Source organism: Terrapene carolina, unplaced genomic scaffold (assembly GCF_002925995.2).
Source record: "Terrapene carolina triunguis isolate 2854851 unplaced genomic scaffold, T_m_triunguis-2.0 Scaffold89, whole genome shotgun sequence".
Taxonomy (NCBI): domain Eukaryota; kingdom Metazoa; phylum Chordata; order Testudines; family Emydidae; genus Terrapene; species Terrapene triunguis.
The window spans coordinates 34,190,063-34,214,624 of NW_020664440.1; the positions used below are offsets into that span (position 1 = coordinate 34,190,063).

Genomic DNA, 24,562 nt, shown 5'->3' on the forward strand with positions numbered 1-24,562 from the left:
CACATCCCCAGTTCAAATAATTTTAATAGAAAGACATACACATTTCTTTGCTAAACGACTCACCCACCGTGGCTCAGGTAGACACAAGTAATGAAATTCAATCTGCTTGGTACCCTGCAGCCCCAGTGTTTTCACCACCAACAACTTTCATGACATCTCTAAAAAAAAAAAAGCATTGATGGAAAACCTTCCCTCTTATGAAACTGTTTATATTGTTAATATGTTTTAAGTCCATTGTTATTGGAGCCCTAAGCATTTATTTTAGCACTCAGAAATTCAAAACCATGGTGATAAAAAAATCGGAACACCTATAATTACTGTCAGCAGCACTTTGGTCTGCAACACACAGTCAAAAAAAGCAACCACTTCACATAACAATGCAGGGGGAAGACTATTGTCATATATATTTTCCTTACTACAGAAAGGCTCCTTTCTCAATGGCAGTACTTAATTTCTGCCAGGGCTTGCCGTGGCACCTCTAAGCTTGGCAATTCATAGCCCCAGCACCTCTGGGCTTACCGCATCAGTTATGAAAGTAAAAAACAATTGTTTGAGTCCCAGCACCTAATTGCTTGAGCCCTGGCACCTCTTTCATTACAAATTAAGCACTGCTCAAGGCATAAAGATTTTCAAGACACCATTCAAGACAGAAATTATTCCTGTAGGACTAAAGAAATGAATAAACTGTGTCCTACTTATACATTCTAAAGTAACATCCTGTGAATTTCATTTAAAGTTTAGGGGGAATAACCCCCAATCCCAGAGATTCTATGGCATCACTATTTTCAAGTTTATTTGCTCTCATGCAAACATGCAGCCAATTTTTTTAACTTGTTTGAGTCATTGCCATTTAATACATAATGTAAATCAAACACAAACATCTCCTTTACGTATTCCACACAGAGAGAATTAATGCCCTATAACAATGGCTCCCAGTACCTCTAGACAAAGGCAGGAAAGGGGATACCGTGCAGTGGAGGTTTGCTGTTCCTAATGATAACATAATTACTTTGTCTTTCCCCTAAGGACTCTGGCTTAGTGCCATGAACGACACCAATGGTTTCTCAAGGTGGCTCTGGAAAGCAACTGGTCATCTCTGGGAGAACACAGACACATTGGGGATAGTAAATAAAACATGAAACCCGCACACACTTGAGGACCTTTGTAAAATTCCAATTACTGCTGGCTTATTACTTAAGAAGCCCTGAGAGGTAAGATATATTGCTCTCTGAGACGCCCAGGGTAATGGAATTACAGCACCTTTCATGATTAAGCATATTAGGTTTATTTGGCCTACATATCTGAAACTGTTCAAAGAGTTATTGTCTCACAAAATTCACATTACAAAATACTAGTTACATTAGTCTCTTTCTTGTAAGGAATTCTTCTCAGGGTCATTTTTAAACTCTCAGAGATTGATTTTAATACACCACACCAAATACTATTGTACTGCAGAAAATCATATTTAAATACTATTTTCTTAAAATATATGTACCAAGGTAAGTCTCTTGCAGACACACACTATAGATGGATATAAAAAAGGCAGAGTAAAAGGAAACGAGAAACATGACAAGCCCAATACTTTCTTTTTAATTGGCCACTTTGCTATTACAACAAAATTTCATCATCTCATTATTTCCATAGTTTACTTCTATCCATATTTTACCATCAGCTCAAATTATGCTTCTTTCTTTAGAACCGGAATGTGCCTCTTGCAGACTGTGTATTCATTATGGATGAAATCCACTCCTGTGCAGAAGGCCTAGTTAAGCTCTCAAAATAGGGGTACGGGACCAGATTTCAAGAGTTATTAGGTTCCTAGTGAGATTTACAAAGTGGCTAAACAGATGGAAGTTAGGCCTCTAAATTGCTTAGGTACTTCTGAAAATCTCACTAGCCACCTGTGTGCATTCTCATGCACCAAAATGCGATGGGTCCTTTGCATAGGGGTGAATTCCAACCAGCAGCAGCATTTTTAGATGACATCGACAGTCTGTACTGAAGAATGCAGGTTTTTGGTATCACAGAAGTAAAGCTTCCCAGTTCCTTCTGAATATTCCATTCTGTGTCTCATCCACTTTTTCTTTAGACATTCCCTGCAATTACCCGCGATACCAACACATACCACAAAGTGAGTTTCCGTATAAGAAAACTCCAGCCAAATGAATAATATTTGCTCCTTGAACTGCAATGAGGAAACTACACTCTATGCAAATGTGTACACATCTACCAATGGATGACAAGTCAAACTACAACATATCAACTTGATAGCTAAGAGAAAAGTTGCTCTTGAAACTAAACTTAACCAAGGCAAGGCTAGAAAGAATCTGAACAGGTACAAAGCAAGCATGTGTGTCCCACCTTCTAATTTACACATTAGTTACTTGTAGGGTCCTATTGCCATGGTATCTGAATGCCTCAATCTGTATGTTTTTATCCTCAACACCCCTGTGAGGCAGGGAAGTTCTATGATCCCTATTTTACAGAGGATACTGACAGGCTAAGGGCCAGATTTTCACAGATCTTTAGGTGCATGAAGATACAGATAGGCACCTAATGGCATTTCCGAAAGCATGTAAGCAGGGGATGCGCCTAACTCCTACTGAAATTCAATGCTTTTGAAAATCCCACTAGACATCTATCTGCATCTTTAGGTACCTATCTTTGCAAATACACCCTAGGTGACTCACCCAAGAGGTCTGTGGCAAAGCAGGAAGTTGAACCTTGGTCTCCTGAGTCCCAGGCTAGAGTCCTAGCCACTAGACCACCCTTATCTCCAAGAGGAAATCCTCCAGCATGTTCTCCATATAGGTTACTGCTCTAGAAACCTGAGGGTGTCTGATAATGTAAGCAACCCCTGGTGAGGGTATTGCACATCACAGTGGGCAAAGCACATATTGGTAAAGCTGCGAATGATACATCCTACTCATTTCAAATATTATATACAGAGCCAGGGACTCTGGTTCAGAAAAGAGAAAAGGGGCAGCATGGGATTAATGGAACAGAGCCAGTAACAGATGAGAACATTCATAAAAATTGAATTCAAAGATGGAGGAAGGTGTCCAAATATATTGCATGTTATTGTTTTAAAATACATGTTGAAGGTAACTCTGAGGGGAAAGTTTGACCAAGGCCAGTTGGAAAGCAATCAGTCTGCTGGATGATCACCTGGCCTGCTACAGTCACCCAAAATACAGCCAGCCTAGCAGCAAATGACGTAGTGAGATATCCAGACAGCCAAAGATAAAGGCAACACTTTTTGTTGGCAGGAATTGCACCCTTTTGGATGCTGACAACACTGCATACTTACATTAAATGGATGGCAGTGTCCACAGCGGCTGGCTACGTACTCTGGAAAGGTTTCCACCCAAATTTAAATTAGACTTCGCCTGCTCTGAACCTGGTAGTTAAAGTTCTACGGCAGGGATGTGAAAAGCGCTTAGCCTCAGCCACTGAAAGCAGTGGGCGTTTAGCCATTCGCTTCAGTGGGAGCAGTGTTAGGCCAAGTATCATCATAAATGTTAATATTCCTTTTTTGATCTTATTTGCTTACATCACAAAACCTGAGCAAACATATGGGGGGAGGGATAGCTCAGTGGTTTGAGCATTGGCCTGCTAACCTAGGGTTGAGAGTTCAATCCTTGAGGGGGCCACTTAGGGATCTGGGGCAAAATCAGTACTTGGTCCTGCTAGTGAAGGCAGGGGGCTAGACTCAATGACCTTCTGGGGTCCCTTCCAGTTCTAGGAGATAGGATATCTCCTATTATTATTATCTACTCTTCTATCTCTAACAATGCAGACTTACATTTCAAAGCTCTCTTAATTTACATATCTTCCTAACCAGTCTCTACAGTTCAGCCATGGGTCAGGTCAGTCTGTGAGTTAATTAACTCTTTCTGGCCCTGTCACCTTTCAATGAGATATTATATTATACTCAGAACGTCACACACCCCACCCCCTGTCTCAATTTTTCACACTTGCTGTCTGGTCACCCTACTGGCAGCGTTATTGACCATCAGCCCCTGCTCACATTCTTGGACAATTTTCAGCTATAGCAGGGAAGGCAAGTGAGGGGAAAGAGGAGAAGTGATCATGACACTTGCATTCTAGTTCTTACTGCCTTCAAAACTACAAAGAAGCAGGATCAGATTCTCTGTTGCACTCCGCTTCTTCATTCTCTGCCCTAGCACAGCCTACAGCAACCTGGGAATTGCTCTAATTTGTGCCACCTGGCAATAATCCCTAAATGACCATCAGCCAACTGAGTGTAGCCAGAGCACAATGAGCTCTGGCTACTCCTCCCCTTCATGACTGTCCAAATAAGTAACAGTCAGCCTGGATGTGTCAAGAACAAATCATGTCAAATCAACCTGATAGCTTTCTTTGACAGGGTACCAAGCCTTGTGGATAGGGCGGAAGCAGTAGCCATGGTATATCTTGACTTTAGTAAAGCTTTTGATACTGTCTTGCATGACCTTCTCATAAACAAACTAGGGACATGCAACCTAGATGGAACTACTATAAGGTGGGTGCAAAACTGGTTGGAAAACCATTCCCAGAGAGTAGTTATCAATGGTTCACAGTCATGCTGGAAGGCCATAATGAGTGGGGTCCGGTTATGTTCAATATCTTCATCAATGATTTAGATAATGGCATAGAGAGTACACCTATAAAGTTTGTGGATGATACCTTGGAGGGGTTGCAAGTGCTTTGGAGGGGTTGCAAGTGCTTTGGAGGATAGGATTAAAATTAAAAATTATCTGAACAAACTGGAGAAATGGTCTGAAGAAAATAGGATGAAATTCAATAAGGACAAACGCAAAGTATTCCATTTAGGAAGGAACAATCAGTTGCACACATACAAAATGGAAAATGACTGCCTAGGAAGGAGTACTGCGGAAAGGGGTCTGGGGGTCATAGTGGACCACAAGCTAAATATGAGTGAAGAATGTAACACTGTTGCAAAAAAAGCAAACATCATTCTGGGATGTATTAGCAGGAGTGTTGTAAGCAAGACACGAGAAATAATTCTTCTGCTCTACTCTGCGCTGATTAGGCCTCAACTGGAGTATTGTGTCCAGTTCCGTGCGCCACATTTCAGGAAAGATGTGGACAAATTGGAGAAAGTCCAGAGAAGAGCAACAAAAATGATTAAAGGTCTAGAAAACATGCCCTTTGAGGGAAGACTGAAAAAAATGGTCTTGTTTAGTCTAGAGAAGAGAAGACAGAGGGATGTGATAGCATTTTTCAAGTACAAAAAGGGTTGTTACAAGGAGGTGGGAGAATAATTATTCTCTTTAAACTCTGAAGATAGGACAAGAAGCAATGGGCTTAAATTGCAGCAAAGGAGGTTTAGGTTGGATATTAGGAAAAATTTCTTGTCAGGGTGGTTAAACACTGGAACAAATTGCATAGGGAGGTTGTGGAATCTCCATCATTGGAGATTTTTAAGAACAGGTTAGACAAACACCAGTCAGGAATGGTCTAGATAATACTGAGTCCTGCCATGAGTGCAGGGGACTGGACTAGATTGCCATTCGAGGTCCCTTCCAGTCCTATGATTCTATGATTATAGGATGCTATTGTGATACCCACATTGTTATATGCTTCTGAAACTTGGCAAATGCTAGAAACCCACAACAGGAAACTAAATGCATTCCATCAGAGATGCTTGCAAAGAACACTCGGTATCCACTGGTAACCGACCCTGCTGTGTTACAAAGGACAGGCCAGCAGAGAGTAGAGACAAGAGAGTAGAGTGGTTTGGACACATTGTACGGATGCCAAAAAACTGTATTCCTAGACAAGTCCTTGATTAGATACCACCCGGTGGAAGAGGGAAAAGGGGAGGACAACAGATGACATATTAAAAAAAAAAAATCAAGAAAGATGCCTCTGTCATTGAAACAGACTATAACAGAGCAAGAAACGTGGCATTAGACAGATGGAGGTGGAAAGACTGGTTCATCTCATGGGTCAAAAGGCACAAGAGCATCTAATAAAAAGAAATTAAAATAATCTGCTTCTCCTCAACTCCAGTGCTGTGGAGAGGGTTTGTGTCAAAGTTAGCTATACTTTATACTCCCTGGGCACTCCTCTACATTGGGGTATCTGCAGTAGGAGAACTAAGGCAATAGAACTATGCACTAACTGAAACCATAGGAACAGCCAATAGTTACAGTATATGGCATTTTTGCATTGGAAAATATGTTTCCTTTTCTCCTTTTTCCCTGCTAACTGCATCCAGTTCTCTCTTAAATCATCAGCCTAAATTTTTGAACACCACTTAGACCAACGTGCCTGCCCTCCTTGAAGTCCTCCTCTAATTTTATAGTATCTCAATCTAATTTCCTCTCTATAAATATGTCAACCTGTCTGTTAAACACATTGATGATATTTTCTTCAATGACCTTACTTGGCAACTCATCTCAAAATCCTAACTAGTCTGAGAAATAACTGTTTAAAATCACAGCCCCATGGAGTTATATTGATCTATACCAGTTGAAGATCAGGCCTGCAGATTTTACTTATTTTTATGATAAATTGTATTCCTTAGTTTTCATAATTAAGGGCTCAACCTTGGAGTACTCCTCTAATCACTGAGAATTTTTAATGAGCAAAGATTGCAGAATTAGGCCCAAAATAGTTAATGTAAATGCTAAGTATGATCTGGTATTCAGTGAAGGAAATTGGTTACAATATTAGACTTCATCTTTCCAGAACCCTTTTTGTAGTATTCACTCACTTAACTGCTGCTTCTATACATTAGCACTAGAAATGTTAGGTTTGTATGTTTATAAAACTTTCATGAAGGTTTTGTTGCAGACTTTATTTTATATAATCTACTACGCCTCCCTCGACCCCATCCTCTTTAGCTATGAATAGAGCCCTGCGCGGATACAAAATTTGTATCTGCATTCAATCCCCAATCCGCAAAAATGATCTACGGATAGCCACAGATTGGCAGGGCTCTAGCTATAAAGGCCAAATCCATCTTTTCTTCCTGATTTTTAACACCTTCTCCACCAGCACCTCTATTGCACCTTTTTTATCCCGGCATTATCCTAAAGGCGCTTGCTAGTATTTCATAACTGGCCAAAAATTGTATACAATGCGTGTTGTTTTCATCTCAAGATCTTGCCTTACAAATATTTACCTTGTGCAGTTTTCTACAGATGGACATCAACTATTTGTGTTCTTAGCCTCTGTTTGTCAGAAGCTGGGAATGGGCAACAGGAGATGAATCACTTGATGACTACCTGTTCTGTTCATTCCATCTAAAGCACACTGCATTGGCCACTGCTGAAAGACAGGATACTGGGCTAGATGGACCCTTGGTCTGACCCAGAATTGTCGTTCTTTTGTTCGAACTATCGTTAAATTTTTAGGAATGGCAATAAATTCATCCATAATTGGGCGGGGAGGTTAAAATGGAGACATGCACATGGTCTGAAAGATGCTGGTTCCACAAACTGAATGCAAAGTTGCTATACAGACTGTCAAAAAAAAATACCATAAAACATTCACAGCAAGGGTGTTTGCTACCTGAGCTACATTTATTCAAAAACCAACACTCTACTGGCAGAAAAAGTAGACAAATGGAAATGACTGGAAAAATAATAATAAAACTTGACAGCAACAGCTTTTAAGATGTTTTATCCCTCCCTCCTGCGTACATAACTTTTGGAGGAAGAGGAAACAGAAAATGTGGCAAGAAGAGGAGACCGTTAACACTTTTTTTTTTTTGGTTACCATCACAGTAACTTACAGCACTAGATCAGTGTTAAATGTTTTGTGCAGGATACAGTCTAAAGAAAATCTGTTTTCCTCCTCCCCGCTAGTTGTAAAAGTGCTTGAGTAATTAATTTATACTTTCTGAGCTGAGTAGTTACTTGTATTTTACACTCTATGTTACCAAGAAATCCTTCCGGAATGCACTAATTAGCATTTGATATGGGAACTGCAGAAGGTCTAACATACTGCTGAAGAAAGAATGGATCATGAATATAAACTAAGGAGACACAACGTACGCAGAGATGAGAAAAAAAAAATCCAGGAGAGAAGTGGCAGCAGCATAGACAAGAATTTAAAGAAACAATGCGATAGAAAGCAAAACATTAACAGACTCTTTGAAGGTGGGCGAGTAGTAATAATATTTTGCACTTTCAGAAAGTTTTTCACCTCAGGCTATCAAAGTATTTGCACCACTCCAAAGTTGGTGTCATTCTGATTGCTTTGCAAATGGGAAAACTGAGGTACAGAGAATTGCCCAAGATCACGTAGTAAGTTAATGACTGAGCTAGAAATAGGGCCCCCGACTACCAGACTCCTAGCTCTGTTCTGACTCCTAAAGCACATTTCTTCTCCAGTGGTTGAGGCCAGTGTAATACCCTGGAATTATCTGCTGACTAGGATTTTGGTTTCACACTCACAAAAACAGATGATATCCCTCTATAATACACGTGTATGTCTACTACTGCCCTCTAGTGAGCAAAAAGACCTACAAAGGATTAAAAACCCTATGACTTACAACAGCCAAAAGACCTTATTTAGCTGAAGCATTCCAGGCCTGTGTTTATGGAACCAAAGGTACTGGGTTCTACACTAATACCGCATGGTTCTCTACGAATGAGTCCACAGATGCATTATACAGTGTCAGGATATTTTGAGAGTTCTGATACATTTCCTGGTGGATAACTGGCAATGCTGTATGTGTGCAGTGTTGTTGTAGCCGTGTTGGTCCCAGGATATTAGAGAGACAAGGTGGGTGAGATAATCTCTTTTATTAGACCAGCCTCTGTTCGTGAGAGAAACAAACTTTTGAGCTTCCACAGAAGAGCTCTGTGTAAGCTCAAAAGCTTGTCTCTCTGACCAACAGAAGTTGGTCCAATAAAAGTTATTACCTCACCCACCTTATCTCTCTAATGCTGTATGGTAGTCAATAAACCTCTTTGTTCTTTACAATGATCTTTAGTTTACTAACCAAAATCTCACAGTAACATGGAACCAGTATACCAATAAATTAGCATACAGAGTTAAATGACAACCACATGGATAAAAACTCCCATCAATTACATGCAGTAAATCATCTCCTAAAAGATGCCAGCTAACAAATCACAGATGTAATGTAATGTTATATCTTATATTATTATATACGTTTGCAGTTGGTTTGTCTGCATGCTACAGTTAGTACTTTAGGCCAGTCGATATCACTTTGGTCTTACCACAGACAATTAAGACAGGAATGCTTTTGAAATAGGATACAAAATGGCTCAGCTATGAAACTACAGAGAGCTAGGACCACGCACTTCCACCCTGTGGCCAAATACTATTCATCATGGAAAAGGGACACTGTGTTCTAAAACCAAAATTTCAGACTAAAAGAAAGATGAACAACTGAAGCGTGAAAAAAGAACAAGCATCAAACCAAAAACAGAGTGTTTCTGACCAGCAAATTACAAAATAGGCCACATTATTTCCACCAATAGTACTTACCGAGATTACATTTGAGGCTGCAGTGATTCAGAACATGAAAAGTAAACTACATATAAAACCAGACTGAGACCTAAAAAATGTAAGTAGTGAAGCCAAAATTTTTACCAAAGGCATCAGGAAACCAACCATCACTGAATTCTGTTATTTGGAGGCAGTTAATAGGAAGAACAGAAAGATCACCAAATGCTTTCAACTTCTAAAGGCTTATTTCCATCATCTTCACACGCTGTCCTGCAACTGATAGAAACATTTGTTTCTGTGAAGCCTCCTTTAAATTTCTGGGCTCTTGGAAAAAGCCACAAGAATATATTTGTATCAGGACTTGCTTGTAAGCAGGGCTTTGGAGCGGAGCCCGGAGCTGGAGCGCGGAGCAGCAGAGCTGCAGGTTTTTGCCTGGAGCTGGAGTGGAGCCGGAGCACAGCTCCAAAGCCCTGCTTGTAAGCATGAGAATTTTTTAATGTATCCTTCACTGGCTCAGGGATGTAAATAAATAAATATTATTCCCAGAAAAAAAAGTAAATCAGTTGACATTAAGGTTACATAGCAATAACTTTAAGGGAAAAACACCTTTAAACACACTGAAGTAGAAAACAAACAAACAAACATGCAGATTGTGAAGATGGGAAATTTTAATTAAGAACAAACTCGAAAAAAACCGCAAACTACACATTCATATATACACCCAAGTCTGACCAGCTTCTATCCCACAGTCTTAATACAAGGCACAATTCATCGTTAACCTTCACCTTGTATAATCATTTACACAGTGCAAGGTGGATATAAAATGTTATCAAATCAGAATGATAGGATTTTACACTAACTGTGTCAGAGTAAATAAATATTCAGAGTACTGGTGATTCAGGCCTCTGGTATCCAGTCTCCATCCCACATTCCAAATTTAGGATCTCCCCCTCCCCCCATGTTAGACAATGGGTATTTATAAGTCACTGCAGTATTTTGTTATTTGGTTCATCAGGGCTCCCTGTGATGGGTGGAGATCTTGAACTGTGTGTAACTTGCTATGTAAATTGATTGGGACTTTGGTAACAATGTTCACAACTTCTTTAAATACATAGGCAAACCATACAGAGAATTGAGATGTTCCCAGCCACTAAGAAATGTGGCATTTAAGATGCCAACTAGCTGTAATACTTTTTCTAGACATGACTCTACGTTATGTAGGTGGCAGACTAAAGGTTAAATTTATCTGGTGTTTCCTTAACAATATTTCCATATTTTTCCATTTTTTTGTTAAAAATTCTATAAATGTTCAGTTTTCTAGGTCTATTGCTTCTTTTAAAAAATTCTTTTTAAGTGGTTAATACAAATTTTAAAAACTTTAACTTGACCTTCAAGTTTATCATCTGGGAATTTCCTTAGTTTCTGTGTCGCTGTCAAAGGAAAGTACTGGCATTCCTGCCATATGAAACCATTTTCTCTCCACCAGTGGTGTAGTGGTTAAAAGAAGTGGATAAATTAACCTAATTCCCAAATGAAAAGTGGGTAAACTCAGCTGTGTTAATAAGCATATCTCAATCTTCTTCTCGTAGGACACCAAAATTTCTTCAGTGCTAAATAAAGCAGACAGCCATCTTAAAATCTTTCAGCCCAGCAGATTCAACTCCACTAGGTCTACGAATACAAAGCCTCCTTAAAAAGTTCTTTAACTGAGCTGATTCTAAGAATTTCAAAGGAGTCCCCATTGGGGCGTTAGATGTTCCAGAAGAGTCCCTGTGTGGTGTAGAAGTGCCCAGGAGGAAGTATAGCTTTCTGTAGGTGGTGTAGGGGAGGGATTATATCTAAGAGAGTTGTGATGTGGTGTTGGTGAAACATTTGCATATTTGCTGGAAGAGATATGGAAGGACAGTCCTCATTCTGCTTTCAATAAATCCAGTGATTTCTAAACTCAACAAGAGTCTATGGGCCACATCCTCACCTCAGTGGAACTAGGCCAATTTACACCAGCTGAGAATCTGGCCCTATCTATGGGAGGCTTAGAAATTCCTGAGAAATCCATATAGGGCTTAGGTTCCATAAAAATCCATGTGGGAATCAGAATCTCTGCAGAAGTGAGTGTATTTGTGGCACTGCTTTATTCACTGATTTCAGTGGCAGCTAATTTGGAATCAGCTAATCTGTCTCCCAGTTTTTTAAATTGACCCTTCAAAACAAGATTATCTGATTGGTGCAGTCAGCATACTTTATTTTGATTTCGGGGAAAAGGCAAAGATTAGCTGACAGTTTTGGCAGATTATACTAATTTACAAGTCTACCTAACAAATTCAAGTTTCCATTCTATACCCACATGCAAAATTCAATTTTCTTTCAAGCTCTGGCTAAGTTCTTTGCCAGTCTAGCTCAAGAGTCACCAAAAATATAGGACATATGTATTTTATTACTCAAAACACATTGCTATGCTCATGAGTCACAACCTATCCTAATTAAAACAAAAAACAGAAACAAAAGAAACCCACACAAAAAAACCAGTTCCCAGGCAGTAATATTGGTCCTAACCATGACGAATGACATTCCCAGTTGTGGACAGTGTCAGCTTTATAATAGGTCTGTAGAAATATGTTACTATCAGCTAGTATCATGGGAAACATGAAACAGCTGGCCTTCTGTGCCTTGCCTAACACTGGCCTTAAGAAAAGTCTTAGGTTATTGACACAAACATGGGGTCTGTGCAACTGCTTTAACTCCATGAGCCAAATTCAGCACTGCTGACCTCAATGAAGGTGCATCATTTATATCTGAAAAAAAAAGGCTGTGAAGAAAGACTACTGGTTTTCATATTTCTACTGCAAAATCTTGAGAGGAATACTAATTTATTTAAGGGCCAAGCGTCACCTGAAGGTATCCATCCACCTCCCATTGAACGTAATATTCAGGGTCTGCTAGGATGTTCCTTACTTTGGTTAGAAAGTTCTCTGTTGACATAATATCCATATTGTCCATGTCATGCAAATTAACTGTTTCCCCCATCAGCCACATCCAGGCTTCAAATTCAGCCAATTCTATTGAAACGTGTTTAAATAAAATCACCTGAGGAAGCAGTTAGCCATACTGGCCTCCTGAGAGTTATGGTCAACCCCTCCACAGGCAGCTGACAACCATACAGCTATGGTACCAGATACATACATATGTACGTACGTGTGTGTGTGCATTGAGACTTCTCTCAAGACAGCAACAAGGATGAAAGGAGAATAATGTTCTGGTGGGAGAGGCCACAAGACTCTTTATGGAAGGTTGTGGAGAGGTTCAAACCTAAATTTGTAAGACTCTTGGTTCTCCAGGGGACTTTGAAAGATTGAAGGCAGAGCCTGGGGTTGGCGAAACATCACTTTGTGGCGGAGCAAGGCTTGCTGCTGAAGTTTTAGTTTCAGCCTGTGAGAACAATTGGCCTTAGGCTACAAGTAATTTTGATAATAGATGAAGTTTTATTACTAGGATTCACATTCAGGCTTTCTTCAGAAAGGATTTGTACCAGGGACAAAATGCCAAATGGCTCTAAAGTTCATTCAGGACCATAAAAATGCATTTGTATTCAGATCCAAGGATAAAGTATAACCCTAATACTAGAGTCATCAATCCATTACAACTCCTTTGAGTGAAATGGAAGAAATGCAGTGGCTGGGTTTTAAACCTAGATCCTGTAGTTGTGCACAGAAAAGGAGTTGGGTTTATGTCCCTTGTTTATTAACAGAAATCTTTTAACAGTAGGGTCTGATTTCTAATGGCCTTGCACCTTGTATGATCATTTACACCTGTTCAAAGAGGCTACCATTGAGATCAGATAGTGTGTTACTCCACTTTACACAGATGTACCTGGCTACACATGGTGGAAAAACATTGGAGTTTCAGACCCATAATATCTGGGATGTGTTGGCAAGAAGACAGAGAGGAACAGGGAAAAAAACGTATTATACTGATGAACATTATCAAAAGAATACATGATAGTGTAGGGTGGTGTGTCAGTTTTACTCGCATGAATTTTTGGATGGCTACATTGGCTGGGAGTGACTTATACAGTTCATCCCAAACTAACAAATAATTAATACTTTTTCTTTCTCCACTTTGCACTCTACTTTCCCAATCTTTAATCTGCACAGTGGCCAGTACGTCTTGTACAGGCAGTTTCACGCTTCCCCCAGAGGGTCACAGCTAGATTCCCATGTGGGTTCTGATCTTTCAGAAAAATTTTAAAAAGAAAAGAAAAAGACAATGAGATTGTAAATCCAGAGTACTGGGAGGTGGGCCCAGCACCTGAAATGACTTTCAAAATCACTTTTTAAAGTCAGAAGTTAGTGATGTGCCTTTAAAAATGTGCATATTACCCTGCTGCTATGTACTAAGCATTCACTTCTGTAGGTGTTATGTTTACTTAGCCACTTTAAGTGTTTATCTATGGTGCCAATGTATAGATTTTTATACAGAACAAGACCTTTGGCCTACTGCTGTTGTTCAGGATATTATTCTAAGTTTGAAAACACAAGGTCCCACTCTGATTAAGTCAATTAAATCAGCATTTGCAATAAAAACAAAGAAAAAATGCAAGTACTTGGGTTCTCAGATTGGAAGGAAAGGGAGAGGTTACTGTGCCCATTCACATATCGTGTATATAGTTTATTTTGGACAGGTGCCATAATGTCTGTTTCAACCCAGGATCTAGATCTGATCTCAGTTCCCCTCTTATCAGAGTGGGAACAGGTGGTTCAGCATGTTACCTGGATGACATGTGAAGAAAACCATGGCCCAGATTAATGAGCATTCTCTACCTGTACTGCAGATATTTTACAAGAAACAAAGAAATATAACATTAAAAACCATCATGAGAATATTTGGTGCCACATCATGAAAAAAAATGATGTTACGTTTGATTTGATGAAAAATGAATCAGAAATGTGAGCTGTATTCATACTGATTTGCAGCAGTGGAGTCTGCATTCATTACTGTAATGAGCACTGCATAAAGCTTATAATCAACGTTTATTACAGATGTCAAAAGGAACCCAGAGGCAAAGAGGAAATACGTGCTCTTGCCAGCCCTGATCAAAAACATCATAAAACTTCTAGCCCAAAAACGACAAGAAAGATGCAGTATTTCTTTTGCTTCCTACTACTTCCTTGCATGGCAATATATTCTAGCGTATTTATAAAGTTCTTGCATTAATAGGTTTAGACAACATTTAAAAAATTAGCATCACATGCAGCAACTACTGTAAATACTTCTTTGTATTAATACCTGCTTTGTCTTCTAGGAATACTAGAACAATTGATTTTTATCAATATGGTCAAAGCTAAGATTTTGTTTAGGTGGATAATCAAATCAGGCAAATAGCCAGCTAAGTCAGATTCCTTCTCTGCATAGTAAGTCATTTCAACATCAGTAATGAGTGGGGTAAGGGAAAGGGTTGTATATGAACGATGCCTGATCTGAAATGCAGTTGAAACACCAGAAAAAAACATTGTCCAGTCTCTGAAATTAAAGTAAGGCAAACAACAGTATTCTGCCAAATTAAACAGGTAACAATCCTTGCTTCTTTTAGAAAGACAAAAGAAGATTGGAGATTTATTTGATTTCATGCACGTGTGTATCAGTGAGAAGGAGAGAACAATGTTTCTGGGCCATTTTTATATAATGATTCAATATTCTCAACAAAACATCTATGCTGTAAATAAAAAAAGAGGCCTTACCTTCTGGTAACCTGGAAGCAGCATGAATAGAATTGGGGTCTCCTTCTTCTTCAGGTTGGTAACGATAAAGCGTCTGTGACTGCTTTTGGGATGCCTGACTACGGTCTTCTTTCAGAGCAATGGGAGGGGATGTTGTGGGACTAAATTTGACCTTGGGGAAAGTATTTCCTCCATGCTTTTCATGGGAAGGTCTGGGACCATGTGACACGGTTACATTTGTCTCTTTCAGAGCTGGAGATATACTGCCCCCCTGCTCTTTATAATCTTTTCTCATGTGTTTTCTTGGTTTAGGGCGAGCATATCCTTCTTGTTCATGTCTCCCTCTCTCCCCTTGTTTCCCCTTTGATTTTCTCCCTGATTCTACCGCTTGCGTGGGCATCTCCGTCGTAGCAGTTGTTTGCTCCTCAGGAGCACTGCTAGTCACAGTTACTTTTTCACTCAGAACCTGCACTGTGGGTGCCATTGTGGTGCTTAGGTCTCTCTTTTCCTCTTCTTGTTCCATTGCACTGTTAAGTTCAGGACGGGGAACAGGAGTGTGCGTGTTGACTGCTACAGCAGCTTCTTCAGCGTGTGTAACAGGTTGAGTCAACGGTGGGGAAGTAACGCTGATTGCACGGTACTCATAATCCTCACTTTGTTCTTGGCCAATGCTGTCTTCTTCTGTATGGGCTGCAGAGTTCCTGTGTTTTGTAGGAGGTTCCACCTGAGTGGCGTCTCCTTCGGGTGCCTCTTGGTCATAGCTGTACGGATCGTCGTAGTGCCTCTCCGGTTCGTTCTCTTCAGTATCCGTTGGGCTCTGAGGATTTAATGTGGATGGACCACAGTCTGGGAGCTGGTAGCACATCAGTTCACCTCCAGAATTTGGGCAATGGCAAACCTTGCATGGAGGAATATGGAACGTATGGCCTGCTACATACTTCTGACCTTCATGGAGGCAGCCTATTCTTCCACACTGAGAGCAGCCATCAGCTGGTAGTACAGCATCAATACAGTTTGGGGGCAACTCAGGGCAAAGCATAAACTGGCAGCTGATCTTGCCTCCTCCCTTGGGACACGAGCATTCAGTGCTTCCAAAGTCCACAAAATAAGATTGCCCTTCGGGTACTTTGCCATTCATAAATCCCACGTTGACACAGTCATAGTACTGGTAGCCTTCACAAGTACAACCATGTTGCAAACAAGAGGCACAGCATTCACCAGGCTCAAGCACCTCTTCAATACAGTTCTCCAGTTGCTTGCACTCCGCTCCTGTACAATCCTTCTGGGCATGTGAGATGCCAGTCCAAATGAGCACCAAAAGGATAGTGCACAAACAGCTCAAATGAGGGACTTTGTGCCTATCCATAGTCTTTCTAAATAAATAAGGCACCAATCCAGTTTTGCTCATCCTATTTTTTCTGGAAGAATTGTAGGTTCAGCTCCCAGTCTGCAATATTTTCCTGAATTCTCCTTTTCTCCTAGATCCTAGGTTTATGAAAGAAAACTCTGTTAAATGCTATACTCAGCACATATCCTGTTAAACATTAGAAATCCTTAAAAGTTGGGATACAATCCAACATCTGGAAACCCGAGTATAAAATTAATCATAATGTCTTCCAAGCATTGCAGGCACTAGGCTTCAAGTTGCATGTTTTTCTTTCTCTCTCTCTCTCTCTCTCAAGAAAAATCCAAGATTGCCTTTTTTTTTTTTTTTCTATTCATAAAAAACAGAGTAACATTAAAAAAAATAGCCCTTTATACTTCAGTGGGCTTTGTTAAGTCATCTCTTCTGGCTAAACAAAGGTAAGATACTTTGGGCAGTTAATAAGCAAATACACAGCTCTTCGTTCACAGATGTGTTTCAGATATAGAATCTTTATGTTTTAATTACAAAGGATCAAATCCTGGAGATGTAATTCAGGCAAAACTTTGCCTGATTAGGGACTTTTGGATTTGTCCCTGTATATGTAAACCCTTAATGTGAGGGGTTTTTTCCATTAACTAAATACAATGACATTTTGCTGACAATGATATTGTTGCCTCTGTAATGCTTATAAAACTCATGACATAAAACTTGCATTACATGTCATTGCAGTTATGTGTAAACATCACATTATCAATTGTGCATACATGAAGCCCTGTTCTACCTGTCATATTAGGGGCCAGATCCTCAGCTGGTGTAAATAGTCACTGAAAGCCTAAGGGTACGTCTACACTTACCGGAGGGTCCGGCGGCAGGCAATCGATGTTCTGGGATCGATTTATCGCGTCTGGTTAAGACGCGATAAATCGATCCCGGAAGTGCCCCGGATCGATCCCGGAAGTGCTCGCCGCCGGTACTCCAGCTCGGCGAGAGGAGTACGCGGCATCGACGGAGGAGCCTTCCTGCCGCGTCTGGACCCGCGGTAAGTTCGGACTAAGGTACTTCAAATTCAGCTACGTTATTAACGTAGCTGAATTTGCGTACCTTAGTCCGAAGTGGGGGGGTAGTGTAGACCAGGCCTAAGACTCCACAGCAGATCCTCAGCTGGTGTAAATAGTCACCCACCACGGAATTCAGTGAAGCTGTGCCAATTTACACCACCTGAGGATCTGCTACAATGTGTAGCAATGTAGTTTATTTGTAACAGTGCCCAAGTGGCTTTGGCTCAGCTCCTCAATGGTTTGAAATCAATGAACATTAGGTACCTAAATACCTTTGAGGATCTGGACTCTTGTGACTTTAAAACCAAACATTCTAGAGTAATCAGCATGTAAAGCATTTGAATCTAAGACATTAATACCTATTAATGATTAGTAAAATAAACACGTGCACATTGGGAATTTTTAATAATTTTGACACTGTGTGCTGCAGAATGATTAATTTCAAAGTCAACGCAAATCAACTGCTGTCAAATCACAAAACACACAAACAAATTATTTATAGTTAACATGGAAAGTAACAATGCAGAATAAATCTGACTTTAGTTTGATAGAAATAGTGGTTCAAAATGTTTTTTTATTTTAAAAGTTGTCTGATGGGGGGAAAGTTTTCACTCACAGCATCACCAGGAACAATAAACCAAGCAGAAAACAGGAATTCTGCCAAAAAAAAATTTTTTTTCAAAAGATTACTTCTCCCACTTATACCGGGTTTCCAGCAAGTCAGCTCAGAGGTACTACTGGAAATTGGCCAAAATGTGGGGAAAGTGTGCCTGTCCTGATAAGATATGAACGTTTTATTATATTTAGAGTTTTCTGTAGTTCTGTATTACAATTTGAATTGCTAGACTACATTACTCATTAATATGATGATAATTCTGAGTCAAATTAGTGAAAACTCCAGTACTATGATATGAATTCAGTAATGGTTCAAAGGATGTTACAGTGATTCAATGAAAAATACAAATACAAAGAAAGTGGACCATTGTGTTATAAGAGATCCATTTACTGAGAACCACTTTAAACCTTGGACACATAGGAATAAGCAGTAAAGTATTCGCTATGCAGTTCCTGAATGAATTCAAACTGGGTTCATAAGATTTAACCATTTCATTGTTTATATATAAAGCCTGCTCTGCTCTTTCGGCAGCTCTTTCAGGTAATATGAATTTGTAACTGATTATCTGGTTTAGACTGCGGAGTAATACGTGGAAGGAGAATTAAAGATAAGCCCCTACTGAGAGGCTTTAAGGACAGGACTCTAGTTATCAGATTCTTACAGTGGAATATCCAGGTTATAACACCTCAGCACATTTAAGTCATCAGGCCAAATTTTCTGCTGGTGGCCAATATACTCACTCCACAATGGTCCATTTTTCCCTCTCTAATGTAAGGTTAACTTTATAGATGGTCTCAAGCACACTGCTGAATTTTGGGGCAGCTGGGAGTCAAGTCATAACTTCTCAACTTGAGCCAATCTATTGAAGGCAGGGTTTCTACGTTCAAATGTTTCTTGGTCCAGAGAAGGCAAATCATGCAATGCCATATTGGTACCAATGTGAGCATGGGATGTCTTATCACGCTACAGTAAGGCTGATAAGTCGGGAGGTTAATAAAGGAATAGAGAGCCTCTCACCTCTAGGTTATCAGTTTGAAAACCAGTGCAGCTGTGTAGTGACCAAGAGTTGTTACCATCTACACTGACCTACCTGAAACTGGAATTTCCACTGGAATGGTTTCCCTTTCCAGTTCCCTTCAGGGGGCGGGGAGGAGGAGTAAGGAAGAGTGTCCTACATTCCTTATTCCCTCCAAACCCAATACAAACAATAAGCACTAACGAGCACTTTTGTTCATAATCTCAGTAAAGCAATCAAGCACTAAATCTTACAGCTGGTCTCTCCAAGTCAGGGTTGAAGCAGATTGGTGAGAGCAGTGTCAAGCGATACACACTGCAGTCACCTGTCCTTCAGAGTATCTAAAACACTTTACTCACTAAGGCTGTCAGTCTGACCCCCATAACAGCACTAAAATTTACCTCAGCTTCCACAATAAAGGATCCCTCAGGCTGCATTAAAAGATGTATTGTGCTTATATATTTTCACTCTTATATTAAAATGACTAATGATACTTGTGTAGCAACCACATATTTATAGTTGTTGCACCAACATATTAAACATGACAAATGGAGCTGGATAGCTCAGTGAATATCACACAGTGAGACTTGCCAGTGCAGTATAATGTTCGCCATATGCTATCCATTGTTTCCTGCCTCTCAAATGTAGCATATGAGCAGGCTCACTTCTCAGGCATAACTTGACCTTCCAAAGAGAGGCCACAAAGTTTGTTTTTTGAAGTGAGTAGCACAAAACTAGCTGTACTTTATATCCAGCATGCCTAATAAATCCTTTAGTGGTGCATTATCTATTAGTGGATCTAGGAACTGCAGCTTCTCAATCTCTTCCTGCATGGTCATCTTCACTGACCTGGCTCCTTTCATTAGCTTTCAAAAACACTCCGGTTTCCCTGAAAAGAAAACCTCTTGACTCCACTTGTCTCCATCTCCAACCTCCCCTTGCTGTCTACTTTCCCCTCTTTCACTTTATCTCCTTTGATCCTACCTGGAATCCCTGCAGTTCCATTTTAGCCTAAGATGATCTTCTGTCTCCTTTGCTATCTGCTGTCTGTGACACAGCTGTTCTCTCTTTGCCTTGGTCTTTCCTGGCTTTAGTGCTTTCTTGGTTCCGAAGAAGTGGGTTGTAGCCCACGAAAGCTTATGCTCTAATAAATTTGTTAGTCTCTAAGGTGCCACAAGTACTCCTGTTATTTTTGCGGATACAGACTAACACGGCTGCTACTCTGAAACTTGGTTCTCTTCCTTGCTCTCCAGCCACTTCAGATGATATTTCAATTTCCCTTCCCATTAATGATTCCTTTCCCCCCTCAGTTGGGTCCCTCAGAGTTCTGTCCCTAGTTCTCTTCTCCATTTACACCTTATCTCTTGAGCACAACCTCTTATCTCTTATCCAATGACAGCATTGTGTCCATGATCACTCTGACTCCTCCCCCTCTAGTCACTTTCACATCTCTAACTGATTTCTCATCCCACACACTCATATCAAGCTGGTTAAAGCCAAATTTATCTGCCCCCTTGAATTCCTCTGTTAGTAACCACATTATCTTCCCAGTCACCCAGGCCCAGTCTCTCTCTTTGATGCCTCTGTGTCTTTCTGGAGAGAGAATACTTTCAGATGAAATATCTCATTTCACTCTTTTATGCTGCTAAATCCTCTTTATATTTTCCCTTTGTTGACTAACTATCGGTTTCCCCCTGCCCCAAATAAGCTTCCTTGGGGTCCATACCAGATAGGTCTCTACTTCTGCACCGGAGTGGGGAGAGGGGTAGAGAGAGAGCACCCAAGCATTGAATGAAACACATAGTCATGTCTGTTTTGTTCAGCTGGGCAAAATGTGTCTTACACTTGTTCCAAAGAAAGGGTGCATATCCTGTATAATCCTAAGGAGTTTGTGTATAACTGCTTTGGGAACTCAGCCCTTCCTAGTGACAAACTGTGTTGTGGAGACAGCAACTAGTTTAAATACATCTTATGCTGTTATTGTAGATAGGGTGACAGGATGTCCTGATTTTATAGGGACAGTCCCACACCCTGATTTTTCACACTTACTATCTGGTCACTCTAATTGTAGAAGGGTGTCATGACTGACTGGAGAAGTTGCATCATGTCAGTGGGTGTGAGGCTTTTGGAATTCCTACAACTACTTTATGATTTCAATAATTTATTCTCCACAACTGTGATTGTATTTACATTCACTTAAATGCCCCTTTTTGCGGCCAGTGCACTAGAGAGGGGCCTTAGTGTAATTGTGAGAGAATCAGGCCCATTTAGATCTTTCACTGTGTCTTATTAACTTCATTGACATTTGCTGCTCAGAGTTTGGACTGGATGTCAGAACAAATTGAACCCCACACATATGAACGAAAATCCCTCCAATGACTGTATTTGAGCTTCACACAACTCTGCAGCAAAACCACCCAAATCTCACCCACAGGCTTGTACACCAACCGCTTCATGACCCAGAAAGCTTGGGTATTGTTTGTTTGTTTAAATATATCTTTTTGTGAAATTTATTAATTTACAGATCCAAATTCTGCACTCATTTTTATTCCATGTAGACCCATTGGCTTCAATGGGATTGCACTGGGCAAAAGGCAGAACAGAACCTGGGTTGCCATGCTAATGCGCACAGTGTACCACATAAAGGAGATCCCAGTTAATATGGACACCAAAGGCCTGATTCTCCTTTTACACTGGTAAGAATTGGAGTAACTCCACTATGAGAGAGATTGAAACCTCAAGGAGTTGAGTTGCCCATCAAAAGCAGCCTAGCCTCATAACATAGGGCAATGCCCACAATAAGCCAACATTCCAAACATTCCAAAACTTCAAAAACAGACTCCAACGAGAGACTGCTGAGCTGGAATTGATATGCAAACTAGACACGATCAACTCAGGGTTAAACAGGGATTGGGAATGGCTGAGCCATTACAAACATTGAATCTATCTCCTCTTGTAAGTACTCTTACACTTGCTTCTTATCAAACTGTCTGTACTGGGCTATCTTGATTATCACTTCAAAAGTTTTTTTTCTCTTACTTAATTGGCCTCTCAGAGTTGGTAAGACAACTCCCACCTGTTCATGCTCTCTGTATGTGTGTATATATATCTCCTCAATGTTTCACTCTATATGCATCCGAAGAAGTGGGTTGTAGCCCACGAAAGCTTATGCTCTAATAAATTTGTTAGTCTCTAAGGTGCCACAAGTACTCCTGTTCTTTTTGCGGATACAGACTAACACGGCTGCTACTCTGAAACCATTCCAAAGGTGGCCATTTTTGCAAAAAGAATGAGCTCATGTGAGCAGCAGGGATGTAATCTCTCTCGGCGACTAATCCCCCACCATCCCAACTAAAACAATGGACTATTCATGAGGTCTCGGATTTTAAAATGACATTCAAGTATATTACCAATTTAAGCACTAAAAGAATAACTTAGATTCATTTCCATTATTTTAAAATCAACCTTAAAGAAAATATTTCTTTTGGCAGGAGAATGTTATTCATACTGGTAACATTTTTTCTCCTCAAATTCATAACAAAGGAAGAATGAAGACATTCTATGGAATACTGGGAGGGTGGGGGGGAAAGGAGGCAAGTGCACATATGGGATATACAGGCATTAGACATTGGAGAGAAGGACAGAAGAGCCTTTTGAGTTAGTGAATGAGATGGTCAGATATCCAAGATAGGACATTCGAGGCTAATGTCAGTATGCAGTAGAAACTATAGCTAGAGTTGGTCAAAACACAGAATTTCCATCATGTGGGAAAATCTGAGTTCAAAATGTTTCCTCCTGAATGAGGACAAAGTCAAAATCTCAGAATTTTTCATTCCATTAAATATTCTAGACGTATTTCATTTCAACAAGGCAAAAGTGTTTCATTCTGACAATAATATAAACAAGTTGAAAATGCCTTGTCAAAAATTTGTAGATCAGCTCCAGCTGTAACCCTGAGCCAGTCAGTTTATTTCAGGTGCCCACAAATGACATGAGGCCCATTCCTTAAAAGGCTTCCTTATAGAGTAATTTTTACTTATGCATGTAGTCCCATGGACTGCAATATGGCTACACACAAAAGGATTACTCGGGTGCATACGATGCTGCAGGATCAAGGGCTTGCTTTTAAATGTTTTTATTGGAAAGAAGTATAGCCAACGTATAGATACAGTATAAAAAAATTGTATGATATACATGCACTAAAGGGGAAATTCACCCCTATGAAGTGGGCCAGCACAAAGCTTATGCATCCCTTAATTCCCACTTGAACCCTACTTTGAGGATTTAAGAGCTGTTTAATTGGCAGACAGCCTTTTTCATCCTAAAGGAACTTATGAAATTATCTATTTCTATGGCAGGTTTGGAAATAATTGTCCTTCCCTCATGTGCTCTGTTGACTGGGCAGCATATAAAAACTTGTAGTGCCATAGCCCATGGTCTGTGAATAAACAGAGCATCCAACCATGATATTAAATTTTTTTTGAAGATCATTCAAAAAGGTGCAGTAATCTGGAAAGCACACACTATACAAGAAGTCTAAATGTGTTTTCATATGCTATATACTTTTATACCTTTTACTTGTTGGCTTCAACTGCTGGCAGTCAAATTGGTAGCTGTCAGAATCACAAACAGCAGGAGAAAATGAGGAGGGAAAGATCAGTCTAAGAACACTACCCCTTAAATGCAAGAGAGGATGAAAAAATAATTGGGGGGAAAAATTATTTTCTTTTTACCTTTTTTTTTGTTGGAGGAGAACAACCCTGAACCCAGTTGCTCCTGAGTAGACTGTGCCAGTTAATGGATTAGTTCTTTCTTTCATACTCTCGCCCTCCAGAAACTTGTGATCTCACCAAAAGCTGCAAGAGAGAATTCGTGACTACTCCACCCCATCTCTCCCCAGGTGTAACTGAAGGGCTACTCAGAATATGAATGAATGACAGGAGAAATGTTTGTTGTAGTTCTCTTATATAACATACAGTATACAAAACACTAGCCCTTTCCTTCTGGAACTACTGAAACTTGAGATGGACCTGAACCGTGAACTTTGGGGGAGGTGTGAATCCCCAACAAAAATCTGGATCCAAATTTTGTAGCTTTGTTCTGTCTCTTATTGAAAGTAACATGCCTTGTACTTAGCAATTACACGGTCATCGACTCATGAGTTTATCACAAGTCTTGTGATATTTTACATTATTCTCAAAGCCCCATCTCCCGGGGGCCTGTGATTAGGTGAGAGACTCAGCTTTCTTTTAAAAAAGACATATGTTTCTAGCCCTGGTGGTTACAGAGAAAAGCTTGAAATTGTGACCCAACTAAAATCTAACAGCTCCGAAATTA

The 24,562-nt window shown here is 40.1% G+C and overlaps 1 protein-coding gene across 3 annotated transcripts in view; it reads right to left on the reverse strand.

Moving 5' to 3' along the window:
* FBLN2 (fibulin 2) overlaps positions 1-24,562 on the reverse strand; it is a 182,169-nt gene that overhangs the window by 121,247 nt on the left and 36,360 nt on the right. For all 3 annotated transcript variants that reach the window (XM_024208809.3, XM_024208810.3, XM_024208808.2), the window contains exon 2: positions 15,192-16,655. In XM_024208809.3, the coding sequence (XP_024064577.1) occupies positions 15,192-16,578 (1,387 nt within the window). In that variant the 5' untranslated portion in view covers positions 16,579-16,655. The remainder of the gene's footprint in view (positions 1-15,191; positions 16,656-24,562) is intronic.